The 25,381-nt window shown below is 42.1% G+C and overlaps 1 protein-coding gene across 2 annotated transcripts in view; it reads right to left on the bottom strand.

Moving 5' to 3' along the window:
• Positions 1-25,381, bottom strand: part of LOC127599887 (CUB and sushi domain-containing protein 1-like) — a 359,717-nt gene that overhangs the window by 263,598 nt on the left and 70,738 nt on the right. For both annotated transcript variants that reach the window (XM_052064098.1, XM_052064099.1), the window contains exon 2: positions 248-464. In XM_052064098.1, coding sequence (XP_051920058.1) covers positions 248-464 — 217 coding nt within the window. The remainder of the gene's footprint in view (positions 1-247; positions 465-25,381) is intronic.

The raw sequence follows: 25,381 nt of genomic DNA, 5'->3' as shown, positions 1-25,381 counted from the left end.
CCATATCTTATGCTCGACAGTGTCAAGTGTCAAATCTAACACAGTCCTCTTTTGCCAAATATGATGAAGAATGGAAATCGATGTTGAAAGAAAAGCATCGGTCCTCAAAATTCTGTCATAAGGAGATTATGTGTGACGGAAAATGTGTGTCCGTGCATGAGTTGACACCATTTACAGGTTAGAGTGACAGCGTCAACAGAAAAGATCACCACAACAACAACAACAAAAAAGAATTGACTATTCTTACCTCATTTTTAAGTTCCCAGGCGAAGGTTGTCCATCATATACAGACACCATATCAAAGTCTTCCTCTAGTGCGAGCGTTACGAAGGTGAGCTGGATCCTGTTTCGCTCCCCTGTTATTATCAGCCACGTACAGTTGGCGTAGTTGGGATAGCCGTGGGGGAAGCCAGGCGATTCTATCGTCCCGTTCAGGCCTTGGATTACACCACCACATGATTCAGCTGAAAGAAAAAAAAACAAAACACTCTATCAGGACATTTGGATTGAAGCTTTTGGTCTCCAAATGGTATTTAAATTTGTTCATAGTTCCCATAGAGACAATATGTCACATTCCACAAAGGTTTTAGGAAATAAGAACAAAAAAAATTCAGTTTGATTTGTGTAATGTGCACTTTATTGTTTCCTACTTTATAAAAACAGACAGTAGTGACAATTACATAGCATGAAAAATTATATTTTATGTGCCACATTTTCTACTTCATTCCAAATTGTGCTGCTCCTTTTGATATGAAGGACGTGGCTACCTGGTGGTCGTATATAACCGACATATGCGTGTATATAAATGAGACAGTCACAGTGACTCTCTAATCTACAGTCTTATTAGTCTTTCTTCCCAGAGGATAAAAAAATATGCCTATGAGTATTTTAATATTAACTGTCTCCCTGTGCTGCTCCCAAATTGGTGTTCAAATATCTGATGCCTCAGGGGTTATAATTCCAGGACACTATTCATAAACCCATGTATGGCATTTGTTACCATTAAGCTGATTGAAATTCTCTAAAGCAATGCTATGTTGTTGATTTCTTTTTTTTTTTTGCTTTTGTTTTGTGCTGAATTTGACAATAAATTTCAACTCAGAAATGGTCACTCACTAATTCAGCCCAAACTGCTGCATGTTGTGAAGTGACAATGGCAGGTATCGCAAATTGAAGATAAATTTAGAGCAAAAAACTTGGACGTCAAGTCTGTCGAATTTCAAGGCGTTTTGCAGTATACATAATGTAAATACAAAGTAGACAGAGCACACAAAATACTACACTTGGCACACAGAAATGTTATAATTAGCCCTGATTTGCAAGCTGTTAGAGTTCATTCGGTGGTCGTTCAACCAGTAGGGAGCTGCAAATCGGTCCTATTTTCCCTTGCATAACACATGATGATTGTCGCCGGTGGAGGACACAAAAGTTGGAATCAGACCTGAAATTGGCCTCACGTACTTTGCACCGTGCGAGTGTGATAAGTCACACGGGATAGGCTCCAGCCACCCTGGAACCACCAAGTTGATAGCTAGTTGAGAAATAGCATTCATATTTGTATGGATGGAAGGAAATTAATATATCCGCATACAACCTAGAAAAAAGTTGGGTGACTGTTGGGATTTTCTCTGATACCACTGGTCAACAGCTGTGCTTTTGCATGAGTGAGGGTCAATTACAGGCTTTGTATAATTAAAATGTAGCCTGAATGCTATGTAAAATGATTTTGAAGATAGCGTACAATGCGACTTTAAGTGTGGAATAGAAGAAAGTCGGTTAATTAGCAATAAAGTACACTATGAAGGTGACCGTGTGCAAGTACGTGTTCTCGGTCTTGGGGAGAGTCAGGCCTGCTGAAGAATAATTTGCAAAGTTAATTGACAACAACTGAATTATGCAAAGTTATGGAAAAGACGGTGTACAAGTCCAGGTTACAACACATCCGTAAATGAGCTCTGCAAACACATGCAAATGTGAAGACAACAAATAACAACGAGCCAGTTTAAGACGTCAGGCTGTGTTCTTTAACCGCTGTTTTGCCAGCATTATTAACAAAGCGCCGTCATTTATCCCCGCTCGCCTTCATCTTTCATTTCCTGCTGCTCTCCTTAAGCAAGACTTGGTACATTTTCTTCCAGACATTGCTGGAACATGCAAACGTACATCAGTGTGATTCCAGCATAAAAGTAAGCAGTAATTGTTTGTCATATTGATTTATTAACCTTATATTATTGCGATAAGTCACTCTCTCCCACAGGAACAACTCGTTTGTCTGAAAGGACAAGATCCAGTCAACCAAACGTTGACAAGCAAGCCTGATTTTCTCATTTTTTGTTCTTTTCGAACTTGTTCCTTGCAGGTACCAGATGTTTCTGCTTGCCCGAAGCAACCCAAACCACACATAGCTAACTACATGCTGGCAGCAAGTGCAACAACAAAACACGTGCATGAGCCGTATATGCGCACACAAACAAACATCAAACCATCTGGAGTGTCCAGATTCATTTCAGATTGTTCTCCGCCGTCTTTCCAGCCCAATTCACCTCTCGCTCTCAGCACTCGTTATGTATGTCTTTCATTAAATCTCCAGTTGTCTCCCTCTTCTGTTCGCACACTTTGTTGCTGCCAGATCCCAACTTTGCACAGATGGGACGTGTAGGACTTAGCAGATATTTGCATCACATCACATAACGTATTGGAGCAACGTACTCTAAGCAGAGCACTGAAATACCGTTTTGCTTTGGTGAGTTCAAACCCAACCGGTTTTTCATGCGTACAAATCTTCTGTGCAGAGTAGCCTTCCTGATACCAGATTGCTTAGTAGTGCTTGAAAACCATATGGGTGGTTCAATTAAGGACAAAGTACTAACGAAAGGCTAAAAACAATCCAGGTTGACAGTCAACCAAGTTGTACACATTTTACAGCCATATGTTTATGATGCTATGTAGTAAGCAAAGCTACAAGCGCCCTACAGTCAATGAAGGTTTAACTATACCGAAGCTAACCACCAGAGCTTCTTTGGCATTTGACTCAGCATGACTCCGATTTGTTCTTGGTTTTGCTGTCCGATGCTTTCTCCCGTCTTTGTTACCGATTGGTTGCTTTACTGTTATATATGTTAGTTGCTCCACGTACAGCACTTTGTATGCAGCGATGGCTGTTTGAAAATGCTCTATAAATACAGATGAGTTGACTTGAGAGAAATGCAGCAAGCTAATCTACTGCAATGTCGATTTCTTGGCTGAATGCGGTGATGGCACTATGTTTTAAATGAATTAAAACACACAAATAGATACAGATAGATATGCGGTCATTATATATAACATATTACTAGCTAATGCTACTTCAGCTATTGATGATTGCAGACTGAGTTTGTCATAACGAGTTTCGCTGGCATTTGCTGGGCTAACTTCAGGAAATGTTTGGATATGGGTCCTTAAATATGTGCTGATGTTTTGGATACGGACAGGAGCTGCTTTTCGGAGTTGCAGTCAACACCAGAGCCGAGAACCGTTCTGTGAGGGCCCCCTAAGTAGCATGAAGTTGTTGGCAGTGGGGATTTACAAGCCTCACAAACCTCTGCTCCCTCCTCTGCGATTTTCTCCAGTTGTGCATGTGGCATAATCCACACGATTCATGGCCACCGTCAAGGCAGTAGGGTAGGCCTAAGCACTAGGATGCGATAGAAGTATGTAACGTGACATCAAATGAAGAAAAGCAGATCAGGTTTACAAGCGAATGTGGAAATATGTTTCTGTGGATGCCACCATGCTAGAAGATCACAAAACGAGCTTCACAACCGAAAAGCTACTTGATGTTGAAAACAACAACGCTGCGACCAAGCCACAGTATGGCAGATCATTTAAAATAAGTTTGACGCCCGTGCTCTAGTGTTATGGGTTGAATTACAAACCTCAAAATATATCGTCACAATATGTTCGTTTCTCCCATGCCAAAAAATGTATCTCTTGATGTTTGATCCACTCCTGTCCAGTTGCAAAAAGGGTGGAGGGGGCTTTTCCACACTTAACAGTGGGCTGGTGCAGTCCATACCAAGCATTGTGTCACCCATTAAGATCAAATATGTACATAGGTTGACATGTAGTGATGTGAATAACGATGCATGATTGTAGTAATCACATACCAATCTACACGAATGCACACAATCGTAACGTGCAGAGAGTCCCACTGTGTCAGTCTTCATTAAAGCGCCACAGCAAATCTTGTTGCCTTTGATTTATATCTCATGGGTTTTGTATTTTTTCGCTGGCCTATTTAACATGCTATCTTTTATCTCATACGGAGTATATATCGCTGGATTCCTTGGACATTTTTTTTTTAAATGCAATCATTTCTGACTATAAAGTCACTTGAGCTCATTAATGGAGAAGGGCCGTAGCAAAAGTCTACATGGTGGTGCACTGGAATAGAACCGGACCAGAAGGTCCCCAGTTCATCAATCAGACGGCATCTCTCTCATTGCATGGCATGCCAGGCCACAAATCAAACACATCTTTCTAAGTTAAGCTGCGTGGAACTATTGGCTGCAGCCATTCAACAATGGCCATTCAACTATCAAAGAAGAGGTGCGGGAGCTTTTGTGTGACATTTCTTTTTACTTCCTTTCTGCAACCAGCACTTTCTTATGCATCACCCCCTCCTACTTTTGTTGATCTCACAAACTGTGCATCTCCATCACAGTGGATTTGTCTCAATCACCACTCTCTCTTTCCATTCTGTAACTGTACATCCATCCCTGTCATCATGACGTCTGGATTACCAACATTGGCGCATCTCTCCTTCCTCCTCCTTGCACGCGTATGTTTTACCTCTGTCCTCCACTCAACAAGTCACACCTTGGCTCTCTTTTTTTTTTAAATCACAAGTATTTCAGGATTAGCATGACTAAGTCTCCCGGTAAATCCTATTACTTTTCAACTTGGCTCTCTTACTGTTATCATTGTAATAAAACAGTAGCTTCCTCTGCCTTCTCTTTTGACATCATTATTTCTGTCGCACTGCATCCCCATCCCTTCTTTTTCTGCTCGAGTGTTAGCTTGTTTTCAATCCACCCACTCACCTCCTATATTTATCCCACAGAGAACAAATACCACACCCTCTCTCTGTCTGTCGGTCTTTTTCACCCCTGCCATCGCTTGTGCTCCCCTTTTGGCCCAATGTCACACAAGTGAAAGGAAAAAGGGCAGTAGTTAGATTGAAGCCTCGCAGGCACTTTTGCTGTTGCTAAAATGGCAGGATAATAGAGGGTGTCTGGCAAAATGGATAGAAAACTTTGACTCTTTTAAACTTTTTTATCATGTGAAACGCGCTTACAGTTCCACTTGTGTCTCAAAACGATAGTAAGAGCAAAATATGTTGCTCATTGCAATTTATTTGACGCAAAATTAATGTTGCAAGATACAAGGCATACCCAGTGCCCGGTCACCATGGCAACCAAGGAAGGAAGACATATCATTTCCCACATGCTCAGGGGAAGTATTGAGGCAATGTCCAGAATAAATCCCAATGACTGTCAGGAAAAAAAAAATCATAAATAAAAAAGAGCAGCTTGGACGGACAATAACAGCGATAGGTGAGATGGATGGTGTGTACATGTGTGTGTGTGTCTGTGCCCCTGTGTGCATGTGAGTTTGAAAAAAATAAAAAAGACATGATCAAAGAAGCAATTAAGTATGAAGCCGGGATGTGTGCGAGAGAGAATTGCATGTGATTGCGTGATAGGCGCATTTGCATCTCTGTGTCTGCGCAAGCAGCAGAAAACACAAGCTTCATTTTTCTTACTTTCTGAGGGAAAGGCACCACTCTCTAATCAATCCACCACCAACCTGCAATTCCAATGCTTTATATTTTCACTGATGAATAGGGATGTGCTGGAGTGCTTGAAAACAAAGTGCCAACACAAAATGCAAAACAACTTGAGGAAAAACAATGATTTGTAAGCGAACAGAGGGTGTCACTGCTGCTTCCCATGATAACAGTCAAGAAAAAATGTCGCAAAATGATTTTATTTTATTTTATTTTTTAAAAACAGTGACGGATGTGGTTTTCACTGAAGATATTACTGTCGCTTGATTGTTCATAGCCCATAAATCCATAGTACCATTATTTGTATGCACTTCACCAGTTTCAGCAAAACAGAGTTTGTTTGTGTGGTGCTTTGGGAGCCGCAGTCTTTCCAGCAATGTTCGAGCACTGTGGGCGGTCTTATGGCGTGATGGCCAAGTGGGAGTGCAGGTGGCAGGCTAACCATTTTAGGGGTCACACGGTCACAATAACCTACACGCCTACAGCCAAAATGCTGTGGTACATGCGGTTATTTGTCAAAGCCTGCAACCGAGGGATGCCCGGAAAAACGTATTTAAACCTCCCAGTGAGGCAGCAGAGTGAGACTTCAGCTGTGGGGTGTTATCATGAGAATTGAGGCAGAGAATACATGAGAGATATTCTTCTGCGGACTGTTTTTTTTTTTCTCTACTTTCAGACAGTTTACTTTGCTCAACCTATGAGACTATTTTATTTCCCAACATCATTGGATTGTGAGGAGTTTGTCAACTTGGACTTTAACCATCGGAGTGAAAAGAGTGCTCAGTCAACATAGCCTGATTTAGGCATACTCCATCACAGTTGTGTTCATAATGAAGTTCTACTCTAGCCGCTTAAGTGCCCATCAAACACAGATAATGGCGAGAAAAGAGATTCATAGCTTTGTGAAAACAAAACTTTTCATTGTGAGTTTTATGCGTTTTCAATCGGTTAATAGAACTTTATTAAGAAAGCCCGCATCTTATTGAGCGGCACAGGTTTTCAAGCGTATGCGTATTTACTTTGCGACCATTAAAATTGCTCTCGAACTTCATTGCGACCTTGAGCGAACCTTTGAGAAAAAAATAACATTCCTGAGGTACCCACACACTTGAGAACCTTCTCTGCTGTGTGAGACACAGCCTTAAAGTGATTTTTAATGCAAAAGTTGCAACTCAGTGTCCAGCAGCCCTTGCCACAGTGTACACATCAAAACACCCCAAGGATCAATAATGATCGCGGTCTTTAAACACTTTTGCTGAAATGAGGGGAGATTAGGCTTCTGTTACCATGACAACTAGAGACAGGGTTACTGATGGTATAGCTGTTGATTTTATGACTCGCGGAAGCAGCATTATATCACCTGGCCACCACATTCCACTAGAGAGTGGATCTGTGCATGTGGCGCATGCAGAAGATGCATCAAAAACAGAAAAACCTCCATCTCCCAAATCCAATCGTTGTTGGTGATCCTCGTGAGAAATCACAAACAACCATTATCTTCACATCGATGAATATCATTAAACATGAATAATAACAGCTTGGCGACAAGTTCGAGGTGTACCCCGTCTACCACCCGACGATTGCTGGGATAGGCTCCAGCACGCCCACTGCCCTGGTGAGGGGAAGCAGTTCCGGAAAATGGATGGATTAATGACAGCATAATTGAAGGTACTTTGTGCAAACGCATTCGGTCAGAAGTGTGTATCAAACTGGCAGCCCTTCACATTAATCAGTACCCAAGCAGGAGCTCTCAATTACAAAAAGGTTTGTGACCCCTAAAATAAATGAATATTCTACAGTGATGCTTATTAGAGGCTAACACTGTTAACCAGCTCGCGTTAGCATAGATTCATGTCTTCTTATCTGTGATCTTTCAACAGTACGCTCTAATTCAAGTTCACACAACTTTGATAGTCCAATGCTCTTTGAGGCGCTGACGTCCAGATTACAACACAGTGAAGACAAACATTCCCCAAAATGCCTTTTACACAGCCGGTTCAAATGAGATTTTCCTCCACTTTTTTTTCCGGCTCAGCGTTCTAAAAACAATCACAGACCTGGAAAGGCCTTCCCAAGTCCAGGCTGGGTTGACGATGTGTGAACTTACCAACCAGGTGAGTAGATCAGGAGTGTGAACGTCATTTCTCCTGCCCTGTTTTGTCAAAAGCACCAGACACTGTGCCTTCTGCGCTGGCTTAAGGGGGGACTTTGCACGGCTCTGATGCGGCTAATTTGAGAGATCCCAGAGTAAAACAAACGTATTCCTGTTTGCAAACTGTGGGACAACTTCCTGCTCTGTATTACCTCAAAAAGAGTGGCTTTTTTTATGCTTTCCTTGACTTTTAAAAGGGACGGCTACATGGGGTTTTTCCTCCTATATTCACAAAACATGCACGCGAGGTTCAATTTGTCCCGTGGTTGGGAATATGAGTATGAAAGTTTAAGGTGAAATCTCTCAAGGAGCACCTCACGACAGAAGTTTCATCTGGTATGACTGTGGTCATAGGACACCGCTGACATCATCGTTCCATCAAGTGTGTTGGGAAAGGTTTCCCTTCAGAGTCTCCTGAAGTTGATCCTGTCAAAATCTCTTGGCTTTAGGTTTTCTCAACAGAGCAAGCGGCGTTCTGAGTCAATGAAGAGGAAACGCACTCATATACACAAAACCATCAAAGTGGAAAAGATGTGCCAATGAAAGTCACTGATGCCTCACTGTCTTGGCAATGCATTCGCTACGAAAAAAAAGAAGGCATCTCCGTGCTCAATATTTAACTTCCCTTGGGGTGAGCTAAAAGAAAAAATGTACGCGTTGCATTCTTGAAGAGTCAACCTGTGAATTTGAGAGAGAGCAGAGAGTCGACGCTAACACACATACCGACTTTTCCCCAAGTGTACTGCAGCAAAAAATAAAAAAATAAAAAAAGAAAAACAAAACAAAAACAACATTAGGCATCGTCGGTCAAAGCTGAGTGAGTATGAAATCCACTCAGTCAGCAACGTGAACACGTCGGGTTCAGCCAGAGTAAGCGCTCATTCTTTTATGCGGTAATTTGTGTTTATGAGTCTGCTTGCAAACACGTTGTTGGCGATTGCGTGGCTCAAACCGCCACCCTGGTCAGTACTGGCTCACAATGAATTCGCTGACAAAACACTCACACAAACACACACACACACAGAAGCCGAAAGTCACTTCGTTTAATCATTTTCTGCTTCATGTCTTTTTCTCTGTCTCTAATCTGCTCCTCAATAAAGTTATTTCTCCCTGACAGTTCAATCAATTTCATCCAACAATAATGTGTCTTTTATTGCAACACAATATTTACTTTCGGATATTCCGCTGAACATCAAAACAAAAAAAAAAGAAAGGCTTTTGGTTGTTATTGTCTTAAGTGGAAGTGTTTTCATTGCTTTGAAGACACCTTTAGTCTGTCATTTTCTTGTTGCTAAAATGTCTTTGTGATTGTGATTGATATTTGCTGTTTCACGTTTATATCACGCTTGCATACTTGCATGAACAGAGACAAAAATAAGTTTGTTGTTTAGTTAGTAGAGTAGAAGATTTTCAACGTTCCAAACATCTTATGCTTCTGGGAACTAACGAAATACAAACACCGGCAGTTCCTGAAAATAGACACATCCCAATATAATACACCCCACAAAAATCACTCTGAAAAAGCAGTTTTGTTGTGTTTGTTTGTTTGTTTGTTTTTATCTGTACAATACACTCCCTCGATTTGCTGGTATCCTGTATTATCTATCTGGAAAAAAATGAATTATGCAATAAAAATTCCAAATAAATCCAGTGTAAATGCTTTTAAATCCAGGTTTAAAACGATGCTCTGTTCCCATATCTAAGTCTTTCAGAGCAGTTTTTTATTTCTTTAGTTTGCTTTTAGGTGTCAAACTATTTTGTTTGTAAATGGTTTTAAATTGTGTGCTTGTGTATGAAATGTGATATGTTAATAAAGCTGCCCTGCCTAAAGATATCCATCCATTCATCCATTTTCCAAACCGCTTTAGCCTCAGGAGGGTCGCGGGGGGTGCTGGAGCCTATCCCAGCCGTCTTCGGGCAGTAGGCGGGGGACACCCTGAACCGACTGCCAGCCAATCGCCGGACACTCATATACAAACAACCATTTGCACTCACAATCACACCTCCGGACAATTTAGGGTGTTCAATCAACCTGCCGTGCATGATTGTGGAATGTGGGAGGAAGCCAGAGTACGCCAGAGAAAACCCACGCAGGCATGGGGAGAAGACATGAAGGCCAGGGTCGGGTTTGACTCAATGAACTGCTAATTTAACTGTGGTGATTCTGGGCTTTAGGACTCAAAGATATCCTCATTGACGATTTGATATATATGCCTCAGCACTTCTGGTCATTAGTTACACAGAGACTCTCCCCTGTTTCGGATTGCAGGATTTAATAATTTGTAAATCAGAACGAATAGACTTGATATTAATGTAATATTACTAAGAAGGTCTTTGTCATGTTTGTAGGTCAAAGCAAGAAGAAGGTTGAAGTCATAAAAAAAGTCAGAGAGGAAAAAAACAGCATGATAATAACGATCCATTTACCTTCTGGTTTGTTTTGTTGGATCTACCAAATTCGGCAGTAAACTGCTAAAGGATTAGATGTTGGTGGAGTTGACGTTCAGTGCCTCTGGTTAAATTTCACCAGTAACTAGGTCATGTTGCAACAACCCATATTACTTTTAATCTAAATCTCTAGATAAATGATTTATGAGATAATGTCAATCTATCTAATTTTCTTTATATGATGACTAATAACTATAAACATGCTCTCTCTCTCTCTCTCTCTCTCTCTCTCTCTCTCTCTCTCTCTCTCTCTCTCTCTCTCTCAAAACCAGCTCTATTATTATTTGGTCAATGACCCTGTTCAGACTGCCAGTCCCAAATCCAATTTTTGTCATAACCAACTTGGATTCGTCTTAACTTTAGGGAGCAAAAAATAAAAAATCACCTAAAATACGATTGAGCAAGACACATTCCAAACCAAATTAGAGAGGTGGTTTGAAAATTGTATTTTTGCATGCGCATCTTCGGTGGATTGTCTGGGCCCTCACTAATCAAAAAACAATTGTAGGATTCCAGCTCAAAGTGTACATACACAAATGAGGCAAGTATAGGCCACTAAACGGAAGCTTGCCAGGCGACTCAGAGGCATCGCAGAACCAGTTCTTTAAGACCAGATCCTTGGGAAACACCTGAGTAGGACTGCCTGATGGTACTGTAATTGGCCACATTTCGGAGAAAATATAAGATACATTTGACTTTGTGTCAAAACTTGTAGGATATCAAATTAACGCAAGACATACTGGAAGTACAATTACACGACGGACAAAGGACGGTGGTGAATAAAAGTTCACGCGACCTTGCATCCTTTTTTTTCCATGCCCGAGATTTTGAGTTGATGTACTTTGGATTTCTGCAGTTTTTATTTATACATACAGGTATATATTTTGCATTTGTTTAGTGGCTTGTAATGTCTCCTTTCACTTTTCTTGCTGCGATTGCACCATTTCTTTCTTGTGTTCATGGGTTTTTTTTGTTTACATCATTCCTGTGTTTGCAGCGTTTGATTGTTTGCAGCATTTCTTACTTGCAGCGTTTTTGTTTTGCAGTAGTTTTGCGTGGGGGATTTTTCAGTCTGCATGTGTGTTTGTCTTTTTTTGTTTGCATTTTGTTTCTTTGTTGTTGTTTGCAGCATTCCTGTGTTTGCAGCACGTTTGCTCGTCCGTCTCAGCCACCGAAGAAATGTATCCTGAAAGGGAGGGGTGGGAGTTTCACAAATTTCTGGGTTCAAAGGACATGTCTGATCGTCATGAAAGGGAGTGGCTTTATGGGTCTGATGTGAAAACCGTTTTTGTGTGGAGAGTAAAGAGACATGACTGCTTTTGTCTCCTCATCGCATCATTGACCGCATCACAACAATACATTCCTCACTTCACCTAACTGCATCGCAAAATTACCCTAGTTCCAAAATCTACACACGCATCGGCTAAAGTTTCTGTACATTTTTAGGCAGCCTTAAAGTTGCTGCAGTGCAAAATAAGTGTCTCACGTCTCTCAAATTTGATTTTCGAGTTGTGTTTGTATCAGTTGCAGCAGAACAAACGACAGTAGAGCGTCAACATTTGCATGAAGTATGAAAAAGGCCGATGCAAATCCGCAAAATCAATTTTTAAAACAACTTTTTCATGAACACTGAAATCCAAGAGGTATCCATCTATGCCGGTGACATACAGTGAATGGCAGAGCAAATAATTGCTCTTCCAAAAATTGCAGAAGCTAATAAATCCGTGTCCCCATGTTTCCATTCATACAACACAATAAGTAATTGTTTCCTGCAATTTTATATGCTTCACGTTCACTTGCCCGTACTAAGTAAGTCAATTTTGTGAGTAAATTAAGATGAGCTCATCATTAATGAAGGAATTTTTTTTGGGTGGTGAACCGTGTCAATTTTTCTTTTTTTGGAGTAAAATACTTGCCTTGGTTCAGTAAAGGCTAGAAAAAACTGGTCGAAATTGAAAGGTAACCCACAAAGTTTTATGAGAGAAAGCTCTGCAAGCACTGTAAAGGAAAAAGCCCAGACAGGGTCGGAAATAATCACAAATTATTTAGCTTCCCTTTCTCCAGTGAATTAATTGGGTTCTGTCAATTCTGATATTTACCTAATTAGTTATATCTGAAATGGCGTCTTCTCCTGTCAGACTTCCACTGGAGGTAAAGCTGACTTAGCAGGACTGTAAAGAACGTCGCTGTGTCACCGTCAGTGGATGTCATCTTTCTATTTCACTCAGCCTGTGTGAAGATTATTGGTCTCTGTTGGTTTTGGGAGCTGGAGAGACGAGAGATGAGCGAGACAGAGCGAAATGCTCTGCTGCACGATTTGGTGTCTATGTGTGTGTCCCTCAGTAAAGAAAAAAATAATAATTAAATTGCAGCCATAAGTATACCAGTATCATTCCGATGTCGTGCCGTCAGGTGACTTTCTGACCGTCTGTGTCCGTTATTATATTTTAATGTGACCCATATTGTATATTTGTACATTTACTGCAGACCAGAAACAACCAGAAATACGCCTCAAATATGTATACGCCTCAAATGTGAGGAAATAACAGTGTCAAAGTGTCAAAGCAAGTAATCAATACTAAATTAATGATATTTTTTGAAAATGATATTTTGTTGAATGTGAATGACTCGTTCCTCCATTGGATTAAATTAAAGTATAATTGCCATACTGACCCCAGATGAAAATTCATGACTCAATGGCCACACACACACATTATATATATATATATATATATATATAATATAAATTCCTCGTCTCACCCCCTCCTCGGGTGGTGTCCGTCCCTCATTCAGCTCGGGTCCTCTACCAGAGGCCAGGAAGCTTGAGGGTTCTGCGCAGTATCCTTGCTGTTCCCAGCACTGCACATTTCTGGACTGAGATGTCCGATGTTGTTCCCGGGATCTGTTGCAACCACTCATCTAGTTTGGGGGTCACTGCCCCGAGTGCTCCGACCACCACAGGCACGACTGTCACCTTTACCTTCCAGGCTCTCTCCAGCTCCTCTCTGAGCCCTTGGTATTTCTCGAGTTTCTCATGTTCCTTCTTCCTGATGTTTCCATCACTAGGGACCGCTACATCCACTACAACGGCTTTCCTCTGCCCTTTATCTATGATCACGATATCTGGTTGGTTCGCCATTACCATCTTGTCAGTCTGGATCTGGAAGTCCCACAGGATCTTCGCTCTGTCATTCTCCACCACCTTCGGAGGTGTTTCCCATTTTGACCTTGGGGTTTCCAGTCCATACTCCGCACAGATGTTTCGGTAGACTATGCCAGCCACCTGGTTATGGCGTTCCATGTAGGCTTTCCCTGCCAGCATCTTACACCCTGCAGTTATGTGTTGGATCGTCTCAGGTGCCTCTTTGCATAACCTACACCTTGGGTCTTGTCTGGTGTGGTATATCTGGGCCTCGATGGCTCTGGTGCTCAAGACCTGTTCCTGAGCAGCCAGGATGAGTGCCTCTGTGCTGTCCTTCAGGCCAGCCCTCTCTAGCCACTGATAGGACTTCCTGAGAACAGCCACTTCAGTTATTGTCCGGTGGTACATCCCGTGTAGGGGCTTGTCCTCCCATGATGGTCCCTCTTCCAGCGCCTCATCTTCTGTTCCCCATTGTCTGAGACATTCTCTGAGTACGTCATCCGTTGGAGCCTTCTCCTTGATGTATTCATGGAGCTTGGATGTTTCATCCTGGACAGTGGCTCTCACACTCACTAGTCCCCGGCCTCCTTCCTTTCGGCTTGCGTACAGTCTCAGGGTGCTGGATTTGGGATGGAACCCTCCATGCATGGTTAGGAGCTTTCGGGTCTTAACGTCCGTGGTCTGAATCTCTTCCTTTGGCCACCTTATTATTCCTGCAGGGTATCTGATCACTGGCAGGGCATAGCTGTTTATTGCCCGGGTCTTATTCTTGCCATTGAGCTGGCTTCTTAGGACTTGCCTCACTCGCTGGAGGTATTTGGCCGTAGCCGCTTTCCTTGTTGCCAGTTCGAGGTTGCCATTGGCTTGTGGTATACCAAGGTACTTGTAGCTGTCCTCAATGTCTGCTATTGTTCCTTCAGGGAGTGAGACCCCATCAGTGCGGACTACCTTTCCTCTCTTAGTCACCATCCGACTACATTTCTCATGCCCGAATGACATCCCGATGTCGCTGCTGTAGATCCTGGTTGTGTGGATCAGTGAATCGATGTCCCTTTCGCTCTTAGCATACAGCTTTATTTCATCCATGTAGAGGTGACTGATTGTAGCTCCATTTCTGAGGCGGTATCCATAGCCTGTCTTGGTGATTACTTGGCTTAGGGGGTTCAGTCCTATGCAGAACAGCAGTGGGGAGAGTGCATCACCTTGGTATATGCCACATTTGATGGACACTTGGGTAAGTGGCTTGCCATTGGCTTCAAGTGTGGTTTTCCACATTCTCATCGAGTTCGCAACGAAGGCTCTTAGGGTCCCGTTCACCTTATACAACTCCAAGCATTCAGTGATCCATGTATGTGGCATCGAGTCATAGGCTTTCTTGTAATCAATCCAGGCTGTGCACAGGTTGGTAAGTCGGGACCTGCAGTCTTGTGCGACTGTTCTGTCAACCAGGAGCTGATGTTTGGCTCCTCTGGTATCTCTACCAATGCCCTTCTGCGCTTCGTTCATGTATTGATCCATGTGTCCACTTATCTTAGCCGCAATGATTCCTGACATGAGCTTCCATGTTGTGGAGAGACAGGTTATTGGCCGATAGTTGGATGGGGCTGCACCCTTCGAGGGATCCTTCATGATCAGGATCGTTCGCCCTTCGGTTAGCCATTCTGGGTGAGTCCCATCCTTCAGCAGCTGGTTCATTTGTACTGCTAGGCGCTCATGGAGTGCTGTGAGTTTCTTTAGCCAGTAAGTGTGGACCATGTCCGGGCCTGGTGCTGTCCAGTTCTTCATATCTGAGACTCGTTCCTGTATGTCTGCCACTGTTATGGTAACTGGGTTCTGTTCAGGGAGGTCGCTGTGCTCCTCTCTCAGGGTCACCAGCCATTGTGCACTGCTGTTATGTGCAACCTCCTTCTCCCATATGCCTTTCCAGTACCTTTCAGTTTCCAGTCTTGGTGGGTCAGCTCTGTTGTTAGGACCCTGCCACTGAGCGTACACTTTCGCAGGTTGTGTTGCGAACAGCCTGTTTATTCGTCTGGCCTCATTCTCTTTCGTGTACCGCTTTAGGCGACTGGACAAGGCTTGGAGCCTTTGTTTGGCAGTTTCGAGTGCTTCAGGTATGGTCATCTGTATGTACTTCTCGGGTATCGGCCTTTTCATCACACCTCTCTGGGCCTCCGTCAATTGACTCACATCTTTCCGGGCCGCCTTGATCTTAGCCTCCAACCGTCTTTTCCATGGTGGGTAACATATCTCATGGTTGCTCTTATAGCCCAGAGTCTCCAGGATCACTGATGCTGAAGCATATATCAGCTCATTGGTTTCTGTGATCGTTACGGTAGGGATCGCCCTCAGTGCTGCATTCACACTTTCTATGAGACTTTCAGATGGTACTTCACATAGTCGTTGTAATCGGTTTCTAGGTTGCCCAGCTTTCATTCTCGCCATGATCTTCGCTTTCAGGTCAGTTGCTGCCTCGCTCAGCATTTCATTCATTGGGGCTGGCCACCCAATCTCATCATCTGCATTCATTGGGGCTTGCCTCCCAATCTCTTGTATGACCTCCTCCTCTGATCTGACAGCCTGGGGCCCTTCACCATGGAACCTGCGTTGTACCTCATCAATCTCAAGTTGTGACAGCAGTTGCCGTTTGTGGATGTTGGAACACTGAGCTACTAGTTGTTTCGTGGTCAACCGTGACTGTGGGTTTCGAAGTAACCATTTAGCCCACATTCTCTGCATGTAACCCCTCTGACTAGGGTTGCGTAGTAGCATTCCAACAGAGCCATGTTATCGCATCTCGCCCATCTCCGCTTTGTTCCAGTAGCCCATTTTTCATCAAGGTGCTCTGGTTCCCCAGCACCTGACGCAGACCTTGTTTGGCCGGGCGACGTCTGAGCCGGCATGTCATTCGTTTTATTGTCTCTCATCATTGTATGAGGTAGGCATTAGCGTGAAGGATCTTGCCCAAGGACCCACACTGGATGGTGTTATGTGCTCATTTTTGCCCCAAGCGGGATTCGAACCACTGTCTCCTGTATGCCAAACCGATGCCTTACCAACTGAGCTATCCAGCGAGCTATCCAAAGTGCTTTTGTGTAGTTGATACACAAAATAAAAAGGAAGGGATGGTCATTACTCCAGCCGCTATATATATATATATATATATATATTATACTAGCTGATGAGACGCCCGGAGGAAGGCTGGTAAGGTGGTGGTTCGCCGCCCTCCGGGCGGCTCATCAGCTAGTTCCTGCGGAAGGCTGGTAAGGTGGGCCTTCGGCCCACAAAAGTGTTGTTGCTTTGTTCAACTTTTTGTTCATCTTCATTGCTTATCGCAAAAATAAAGAGATGTTTAGCTCTACTAAATAACTAACAATTTCATTGCAATGCTTGTGGGTAGACAACATTTTTTCGCTAAGATGCCCGCGCGATCGTAGTGAGCCACTGCCTGAGCGGCGCAGTGGCGGCGCGCGGCGGCGGGGTGAAGTAGGTACGTTTTGAAAAGGGACAGACGGAAGGACAGACCGCGTATAAGATATATACACATGTATTTTTTATGTGTGTGTATATATATATATAGATATATTTAAATACATACACACACACACACACACACATTTGTATGTACAGTATATGGTTCTGTCAATTCTGTACCTAATTTGTTACATCTGCAATGGCGTCTTCTCCTGTCAAACTGGGGAGGATCAAAAGCAAGATATTCCAAGAAATTACAAGTGACTCTTAATCCAGAGAGAGGAAAAGGAAGACAACAAAGAGGCAAGGATGAATTAAAACAACATGTAATGAGTTAGAGAGAGAGAGAAAAGAGAGGGAGGTGCTCTTTGCATCTTAGATACTGGTCCTTGGGGCTGATCCTCTATATGCTGCAGTGTGATTTGCTATTCATCTATAGGGATGTTGATGTTTCACATGAGCTTGCAAGGTGTGCTTGGGAAGGTAAATCATACATAGACACTGACACGAAAATACATTCGCATATAAATTAATGTGCATGGAAAAATAGGAGATGAAACGGGAAGCTGGAAAACCAACAAGAGGAATGGGAGCCTCCCTTGTCATTGACACACCTGTGGAGAAGGCAAAAAGTGCAAGGTCAGCCCCAAGCCCAAGCATGGTCTATTCATTTGCAATATCGTTTTTTTTTTTGGCAGTCACTTTTAATTGAAAGTGCTTTTGTGTAGTTGATACACAAAATAAAAAGGAAGGGATGGTCATTACTCCAGCCACAAAGAAATGCAGATGACATTTTGGCCGCAATCAAATTCACTGTCCTGCTAGGAGTAGATAAGTTTTAACTCACGTTTGAACGGAATGGCATTACGCTGGTCAGGAAAGTATTCTCTTGTGTTATCCCAAATGTACGCCATGGCGACATCGCTGCTGGCGTAGTTGTTCCATCCAAGCAACGATGATACAGAGTTTAGGACTATAACCCATCTATTCGTAGCTTTACAATTAAAATTGATTTTTGCTGAGGAGCAACAAACCTCAGGAAAACAGCAGAAGCTAATTTCGCTTTTATGGCAATTTGCAGTTTCTTACAACCAGCATTGCAAAAACTGTAAAATGCCAGTCATTATTCTGTGTTATAATAGGTTACTGGAAACTCCCTGCGTGTGACGCTGTTTCATTGTGCTTATCTTTAAGAAATGCTTTGCAAGCGAGCTTTGTTTTGTGGGCATTAGCAGTAAAGCCCTGCGGGGTCATGAAAAATATTTTTAAAACAGGGAGAATGTATATCACAGTTGTTCCTCACCATTACATTGCAGTGGGTGGGAGAACCTACAGTAGATCTCTCATTGCATCAAAACTGAGCTATGACTGCAATGTCCCCCCACCCTCAATCGGGGTCCAGGGCCTTGTCCGCCCGGGATATGCTCCAGCAGTAGAGACAGTGGATGGATGAATGGAGGTGTTTTCAAAAAAATTTTGGGGGGTGGTTCAGTCTGAGCAATCCTTCAGGCTCCAAAAGATGAGTTGAGTAACTTGAGTTATCGTTGTGCTCCCTTGCTAGACGGATTTGCAATATTTTGAACGTCAAATTCCTCTGACACAAGACTTTCCAGAAGGTTTGGGCTGTGTCTTGGTTTGTATTTGAAATGAATAATTTCATTGTCGTCACAATAACGACGACAAAGCACACCCACCGCGATAAATGGGCATTCACTTTACTTTGTCATAGTTTGCAAGGACAAAGAGCAAGTAGCTAAGGGTTGCATAACTGATCATAGAAATATGAAGCCAGTAGTTACATTAGATATTTCTTGTCAGTTGTCATGTCGCAGGACACATCGCACTGTACGCAAGTTTGTAATATGTCACTCGGCCCATCGCTACATCAGAGCGGCTGACTCACAGCAGTTATGTTGACATAGTCCATTTGTTTGCTCCAACTGTATAATTTCCCACCCGCATATTGTCAATGATGTTATTTGGAATGGCAGCATGACCCCATGAATAAAGGAACGGCACATTGAATATTGAAGTCAACGTGACCCTGTGTGGTCAAAGTTGTTTTGTACTCACGATTGAATTGCTGATTCTAACCACATTGTATTTTTGAAAATGTTTTGTCATGGAATATCAAATGCATGTACAGTATATCTCACAAATAGGGTTCTTACTAGAATGTGCCTTAAAACAGTAGTCCCCAGCCTCTTTGGACCATGCCGTGGCAGTCCATAGCTAAACATAAAAGAATTAAAAAAAAAAAACTTGTACTTGGGTGCTTCCGGTTTATTTATTAGCCGAGGCTGAAAAATAGCTTACTTTAAAAAGTGAACAGATTCTTTCCATTACATTTGTGTGACAGATGATAATTGTCTTGGTTGCGGTAAGGCTAATATCAAACCCAAAAGCGAGCAAGATGCAAAAAAAAAACAAGTTTCTGTGCGACGGGGGAAAGCCCAAGTGAGGATTCAACACAAGCGCCGATGCCCAAGAAGAAAACGAAATGTACATTTCACAGACAACACCAGGAGACCTATTTGAAATACGGATTTATCACGACACCCGATTCCCACGCACCAAGCCTGCTCTGCACAACATGCGGTGAGCAGCTTCTCTAATGAGTCAATGAAGCCTTCAAAATTGATTTGTCAACAAATGTAAGTGCCCTGAGAGTGTAACACTTGCTGGCTAACCCCAAATTGCAATGTCTTTCAACATTGGGGAAGAATTGATACTTCCCGTAACTAAAACAGCGGTGTTGTTACTCTTAATATGGTGTCGGCAAGCAAAGATACAAAACACACACACATATACACATACACTAAATACACTTTAATTGTGGTAGCATTGCATTCTTTTGATAATACTATATTTTTTGTCCAAATAGAAGATTTGATTCATCTGCAACATATAATACTACGGTCAAATGGACATGACTCATTTCATCCTTTCATCACAAATCCACAATTCCAGACAGACGCATCGTTTCTTTCCCATACATAATGTATTTGAGATCAAAAGATGTTGATCTGATGGTTCATGATAGGTGCCAATAATAACCTCCAAGTAAAATTGCCTCTCTCTGATGTACGCTGCCGGTGTGCTGCTGAAGTGCTCAGAACCTGTCGTCATTAAATTGACCAAAATGTGTCAGTCACCGCCGAGTGTGGTTGAAGAGTGGGCAATGAAACAGACTCATGAGAGTGGAGCCCTCTAAGGAAGTGTAAGGTGAGGCAGAGCGGAGGAAAACAATGTGGAAGACAGAATGAGAGCAGAACGTAGAGAAATCCTGGAAAGTAGCAAGCTGTTTTGTTTCCAAAGGAGGATATTGGGGAGAACAGAGGAGTGATTCCAGTAAAGAGGAGAGCGTGGGTGTTTGGGTTCACGCCAATTCTACCCCTCGCCCCATCCTAACCCTCCCATGTAAACAACCCAATGTTGTCAGTCTTTTCACTTTTATCATCTCCTGTGCCCTGTGTCCTGGTAGATCTCCTTGCTTTCTGCTTCAAGCTCGGGTACTCTCGCTTGAGGGTTCTGGACAGGATCCTAACTGTTCCCAGTAGTGCACTATTCTGCACGGAGATGTCATATGTAGTTCCTGGGATCTGCTGGAGCCATTCACCCAACTTAAGGGTTACTGCTGTCATGATGCAGTCTTTTTTGCTTTGTTTTTCATCGACAGGATATTTTGTAAAAGTACTGAGGCGCACTTTGAGGAATTGAGAACTGCAGCTTCAGAATTGCTTGGGAAACAGGAGAGAAGTAAAGACCCAAGCAGCTGGCTGCAATCTCCCAATGAGTCTGGTCTCAGAGGGGTGCGACTCCCAAGGAGCATGACATCCTGTCACCATCGCCTTAGCATTATTCATAAGCCCCTTTCTCCATATTTCATTTGCGCATGCACGTACACACACATGCACACACACACAGTAGTTTCAGTTTAGAAAGAAACTGCTGTTTGCGTGGTGGATGTTAGATTTATAAATATATTGAAAAGAGTGTAGAACGCATTTTCGGGCAAACTAAAGTGCAATAAAACCAAACATAACCCTTAGACTGAATGTGAAAAATTTGCAACTCAAAATAAGAAGCAATGCAGTGATGCATGTTACCCTCTTTGCATTTAGGTCAGGATCACCCAGGAAAGAAAGTTGAGAAAGCATAACATTAGAAAATACTCCATTGGTTGTATTCTGATCCCATCGCAATTAGCGGTGTGCACCTTTGCAAACAGATAGCTGTCATGAATGATCAAATTAGAAATCAGATCATTTGTGTCTGGCTTCAGGTTACGTTGGTGTTCATTGTAGATTTTTTTTGTCGAAATAGTCATGGCATTGAAACAAAAACAACATGTGTATTGTGTTTACATCTGTACTACTTAGCTAACACACTGAGCTAACAGTGGACCGTAGCAAGGTGGTCTCAGCTGAAAAGATACAGTATTTCAGCAAAACTTCAAAACATTTACCAAATTAAATTAAAACCCAAGATGTCAAATAAATATTATGCAAGCATATGCTCACAACCAAATCCATTCATTGGGCTAGAACAGGAAAGAAATGTGAATTCAGCTACAAAACAATGCTGCTGGCACACATCATGTGTCCAAAATCCATCCACAGAAAAAAAAAGATTGGAATTAAAACTTCTTTGTTGAGTTTGAGTCCATTCTCCAACATAATAAGCCTTTTTAACCCTCTTAACTGTAATATAAGTGTATAATAGGTTAACTAATGGACAGTAAAACTGAACAAACACATTTGTTAATCACCATAAACATGTGGCAGGCAGTTGGGAAGTGAGTCTCTTCACCTAGCTACTACATTTTCAACTTTTAGAGCACACCTGTGAAAAAAAAATGTCAATTTACAATGCTGCTTTGGTCATGTTTAGACTTTGCAGCACTTTTCACTGTAACTACAATTATTTTGTATGTCTTCATATTTTTTTTTTTCAGTTTAGGAAGTGGCGACCAGGGTTAAAAACATGGTTATGCCAATCTCTTGTTTGTGTGTGTATGTGTTTGATACCAATATTCAAACCCAAAATATGACCCCATCTTTGTCCACATGGTTTTGTCCAAGTCATAAGCTCCAATTAGACAGCAATATGCGGTTTTGGTCCTCGAATGTGATTCCACTCAAATTCAACTCCTGAGAAATAACCTCCAGCTTGTCTGGGCCGGATGCTAATTTGAGATCTTTAAATGGTCTTCCTCCTTAAACAGCAGTGACCTTTGTCTGCAATATTCATCGTTTGAAGGGCAGCGTGATGCGAGATAAAATGTGACCACCTATTACTCACAGATGTATCGTGCATGAACACTTGTGCAAAGGCAGCAGGTTAGTGTTTACAAAATTGTGCATGTAATAAACAACGAGAATATTTTCAAAGTGTCTTGGCAGCGTAAGACAGAAGCAGTGAGAGGAGCAGAATTGCAAAGAGGTTTACGCAGCCATATAAATGATTAGATTCATAGGGGTATAAAGCCATTGTATATTTTAACGATTATTGATAGTGAGGGAGAGTGAGATGAGCAGCAGCAGAGAGAGTTAAAAGGAGGGAGGTTGAAGGGATCAATGGAAGAAAGACTGATACTTAAAGAAATGAAAAAGTGACCACAGATGAGTTATGAAATGGCTCAATCCATGTCACCGTGTGAGAGGACAAAGAGGACTGGACGTGGAAAGAAAAGAATGAGCCAAGGGCCGTGTTCTCATCAGGTAGCGCAGGCAACACATCTATGAAAATGTGATAATTATTCCTCAGCTATCCATATCGCAAACTGGCGCTCAAAAAGAAAAAGACAGTTCTTTGCGGTGTGTTACTGCACACATTAAAACTTTTGTACACGTGTAAGAATATGTGCATACAGTTAAACAAATACTGTATGTTTCCTTATTATTAGCGATGAAATTATGTGTGTGTGTGTGTGGGGGGGGGGACTTAAAGGTCCTTTTGTGCAGACGCCTCCCTGAATCGTAATTTAACAAAGAAAATAATTGATTCCTTTCGTTTAATTGTCCTTACTGAAGTTAACTCAATTGTTGAAGCGGTGAAATGCCTCTCTCGTCTCCAAGAAAGTCCGTGGCAGAGCAACAAGACTCTCAAAGTTACTCTATTGAAATGTATCAAAATTGCTCTCAATTATGGACGGACACAATATTAAATTACAGAATTATATAGTTTAGTGATTCGCTGATGGTGTAGCAGTACACACTCCCGGACTTGTGTGCGAGCAGCTTGGGATCGGTTCCCACACAGTGACTGTGTGAATGTAGGTGTGAGTGTTCGAGTGTCTCTCTCGGTGCCCTGTGACTGAGTGGCGACCAGTTCAAGGTGTAGTCTGCCTTACGCCAGATGTCCGCTGGGATCCGCTCCAGCAACTCCCCCACGACCCTGTTCAGGATAAGCGGTGTTGAAAATATATGGATGGATGTATAGTTTAGTCTCAGTTATTTGCATTTAATGATGAAGATATGCATTGCTCGAAATGACACATCATACAAAATCAGCTTTTATAGTACTAACTGATTCAGGTTACACAATTCTGATATTTTCACTTTCAAGTGGCCCATGTAGCACTAGGCACAGAATGGGAGAGGTTGAGAGTGGAGTCAGGCCTCTAAAAATCGGATATGTACAGTATCTGATATCGGCAAAAGCGAGCACAAAAAAAAGCAGATAGGCTGACCACATCCACACTGAAACCGAGACGATTTCCATTTCTAAAATCGTCTTGTTTCTAATAAACTTGCACACACTGAAATGAGTGTGCCCACACAGATGCTGTAATGCTGTAGTACATTTGCTAAGCCTGAAGTGGCACTGTAATGTAGCGCTGCCACAGAATGTCACCAAAAACAGAGATGAGATAGCCAATGCAAAGCAAACATACTCACAACACTGGCATGAAACATTGAGATAGCATAAAATTAGACATTGGTGTGGACTGACAGCAAAGTAGAACCTCTGCTTCAAAACAAATGTCCAGATCACTGGCAAGGTTAAGAATATCCAACACGTCACGTTGATTTGAGAACGGGGATTCCTCATTCATCGTCTCCGGAAAAAGATATATATGGTGTACACGTAAAAACACATTTTCAACTTTATTTACTCCAGCATTCATTTTTTTTTTTTAATGATCGTATTCGAGCCACAAAAGGCTAATTCTGTGTCAACAAAATGTAGACGAATAAACTTTTGCAGAAAGACTTGCAGTAAACACTTTTCTGTGACAACGCGAGATTGACGACATTTGTTATTTGTGTCTTTTTACTTCCTTTTTGTTTTCCGTGTCAGCTTTTAAGACCTCGGTAGGACTCATTTAACTCATCCCAGTGGCAGCTATAAGATGGTAGGTGCTGCGATTTTTGTTTTGCTCCACTGAGCTAGCAACATAATTCAAATGTGCTGAGTAGTTAACTTGAATAATAGCTTCTTCTTTTTTTCATTTTTCCCAAGGAGAGGAAGGAGAAGTCTGTTTTGGTTGAGGCAGTTATTTGTTTCAACGACAATAATTAAGTGTGGTGTTTCTGTTTTGAGAGGCCCTTACTTCAGGAAACAAAGGCATTCAAGGTTAAATGACAAAATTAAGATTGGAAAACCGCCATCTTACTCGTAATTGTGGCATTTTAGAAATATGTGTCAATATAAGTTTGAGAACCAGCTTTGTGAATTCTTCCTTTTTTTGTGTCTCTTACTCCCGTCACCTTGTATGGAACTATTGATGCGGTTTCAAAATTCAAGGTTCACTTATTCTCTCTCCAAAACATGAATTCACATTCAGGGAATAAAAAAAGGAAATTATGATTTAAGTAAAATAAGGATCACTTCAAACTTTCTAAAAGAAAAATTGCATTGTGCCTACTGCGAAGCGGAAGTCGCTTACATAACCGCAAGTTTGTTGGCGATTATGATACAGCCTAGCTACAACCATCGCGAGTTTGAAAGGATTGTGATCCCTCCATATGTTCATGGATTGACACAGTCGCTGGTGCACTGTAAATGGCTTTACAAACTGGAACAAAATGAAAAGTAACAGGCACACTCATACACGAGCTATGGCAATGAAAAGTGACTCAAAGCGCAGACTTGCCAAGCGGAGGTCACCATAGTCAACTATACTGTCAGTTACTAAGGTCACTCACCAGTTTAAATCCTAATTTTTAAAGCCACGACAATTCAGAGTCACAGATACTACAGCGCAGAACATGGATGATGGTGAGCCAGAGTGGATAATTACGGTACATATTTTCTGAATGTTGTTTAACAATGGAAAATCTATTTTGTGATTATGCAAATAATCAATGGGTCAATCGGAATAATCAATTAGAAA

This window comes from Hippocampus zosterae, chromosome 4, assembly GCF_025434085.1.
Source record: "Hippocampus zosterae strain Florida chromosome 4, ASM2543408v3, whole genome shotgun sequence".
Classification (NCBI taxonomy): Eukaryota; Metazoa; Chordata; class Actinopteri; order Syngnathiformes; family Syngnathidae; genus Hippocampus; species Hippocampus zosterae.
Note: the sequence above shows the minus strand (reverse complement) of the source record. Positions and strands in the feature narration are given on the sequence as shown.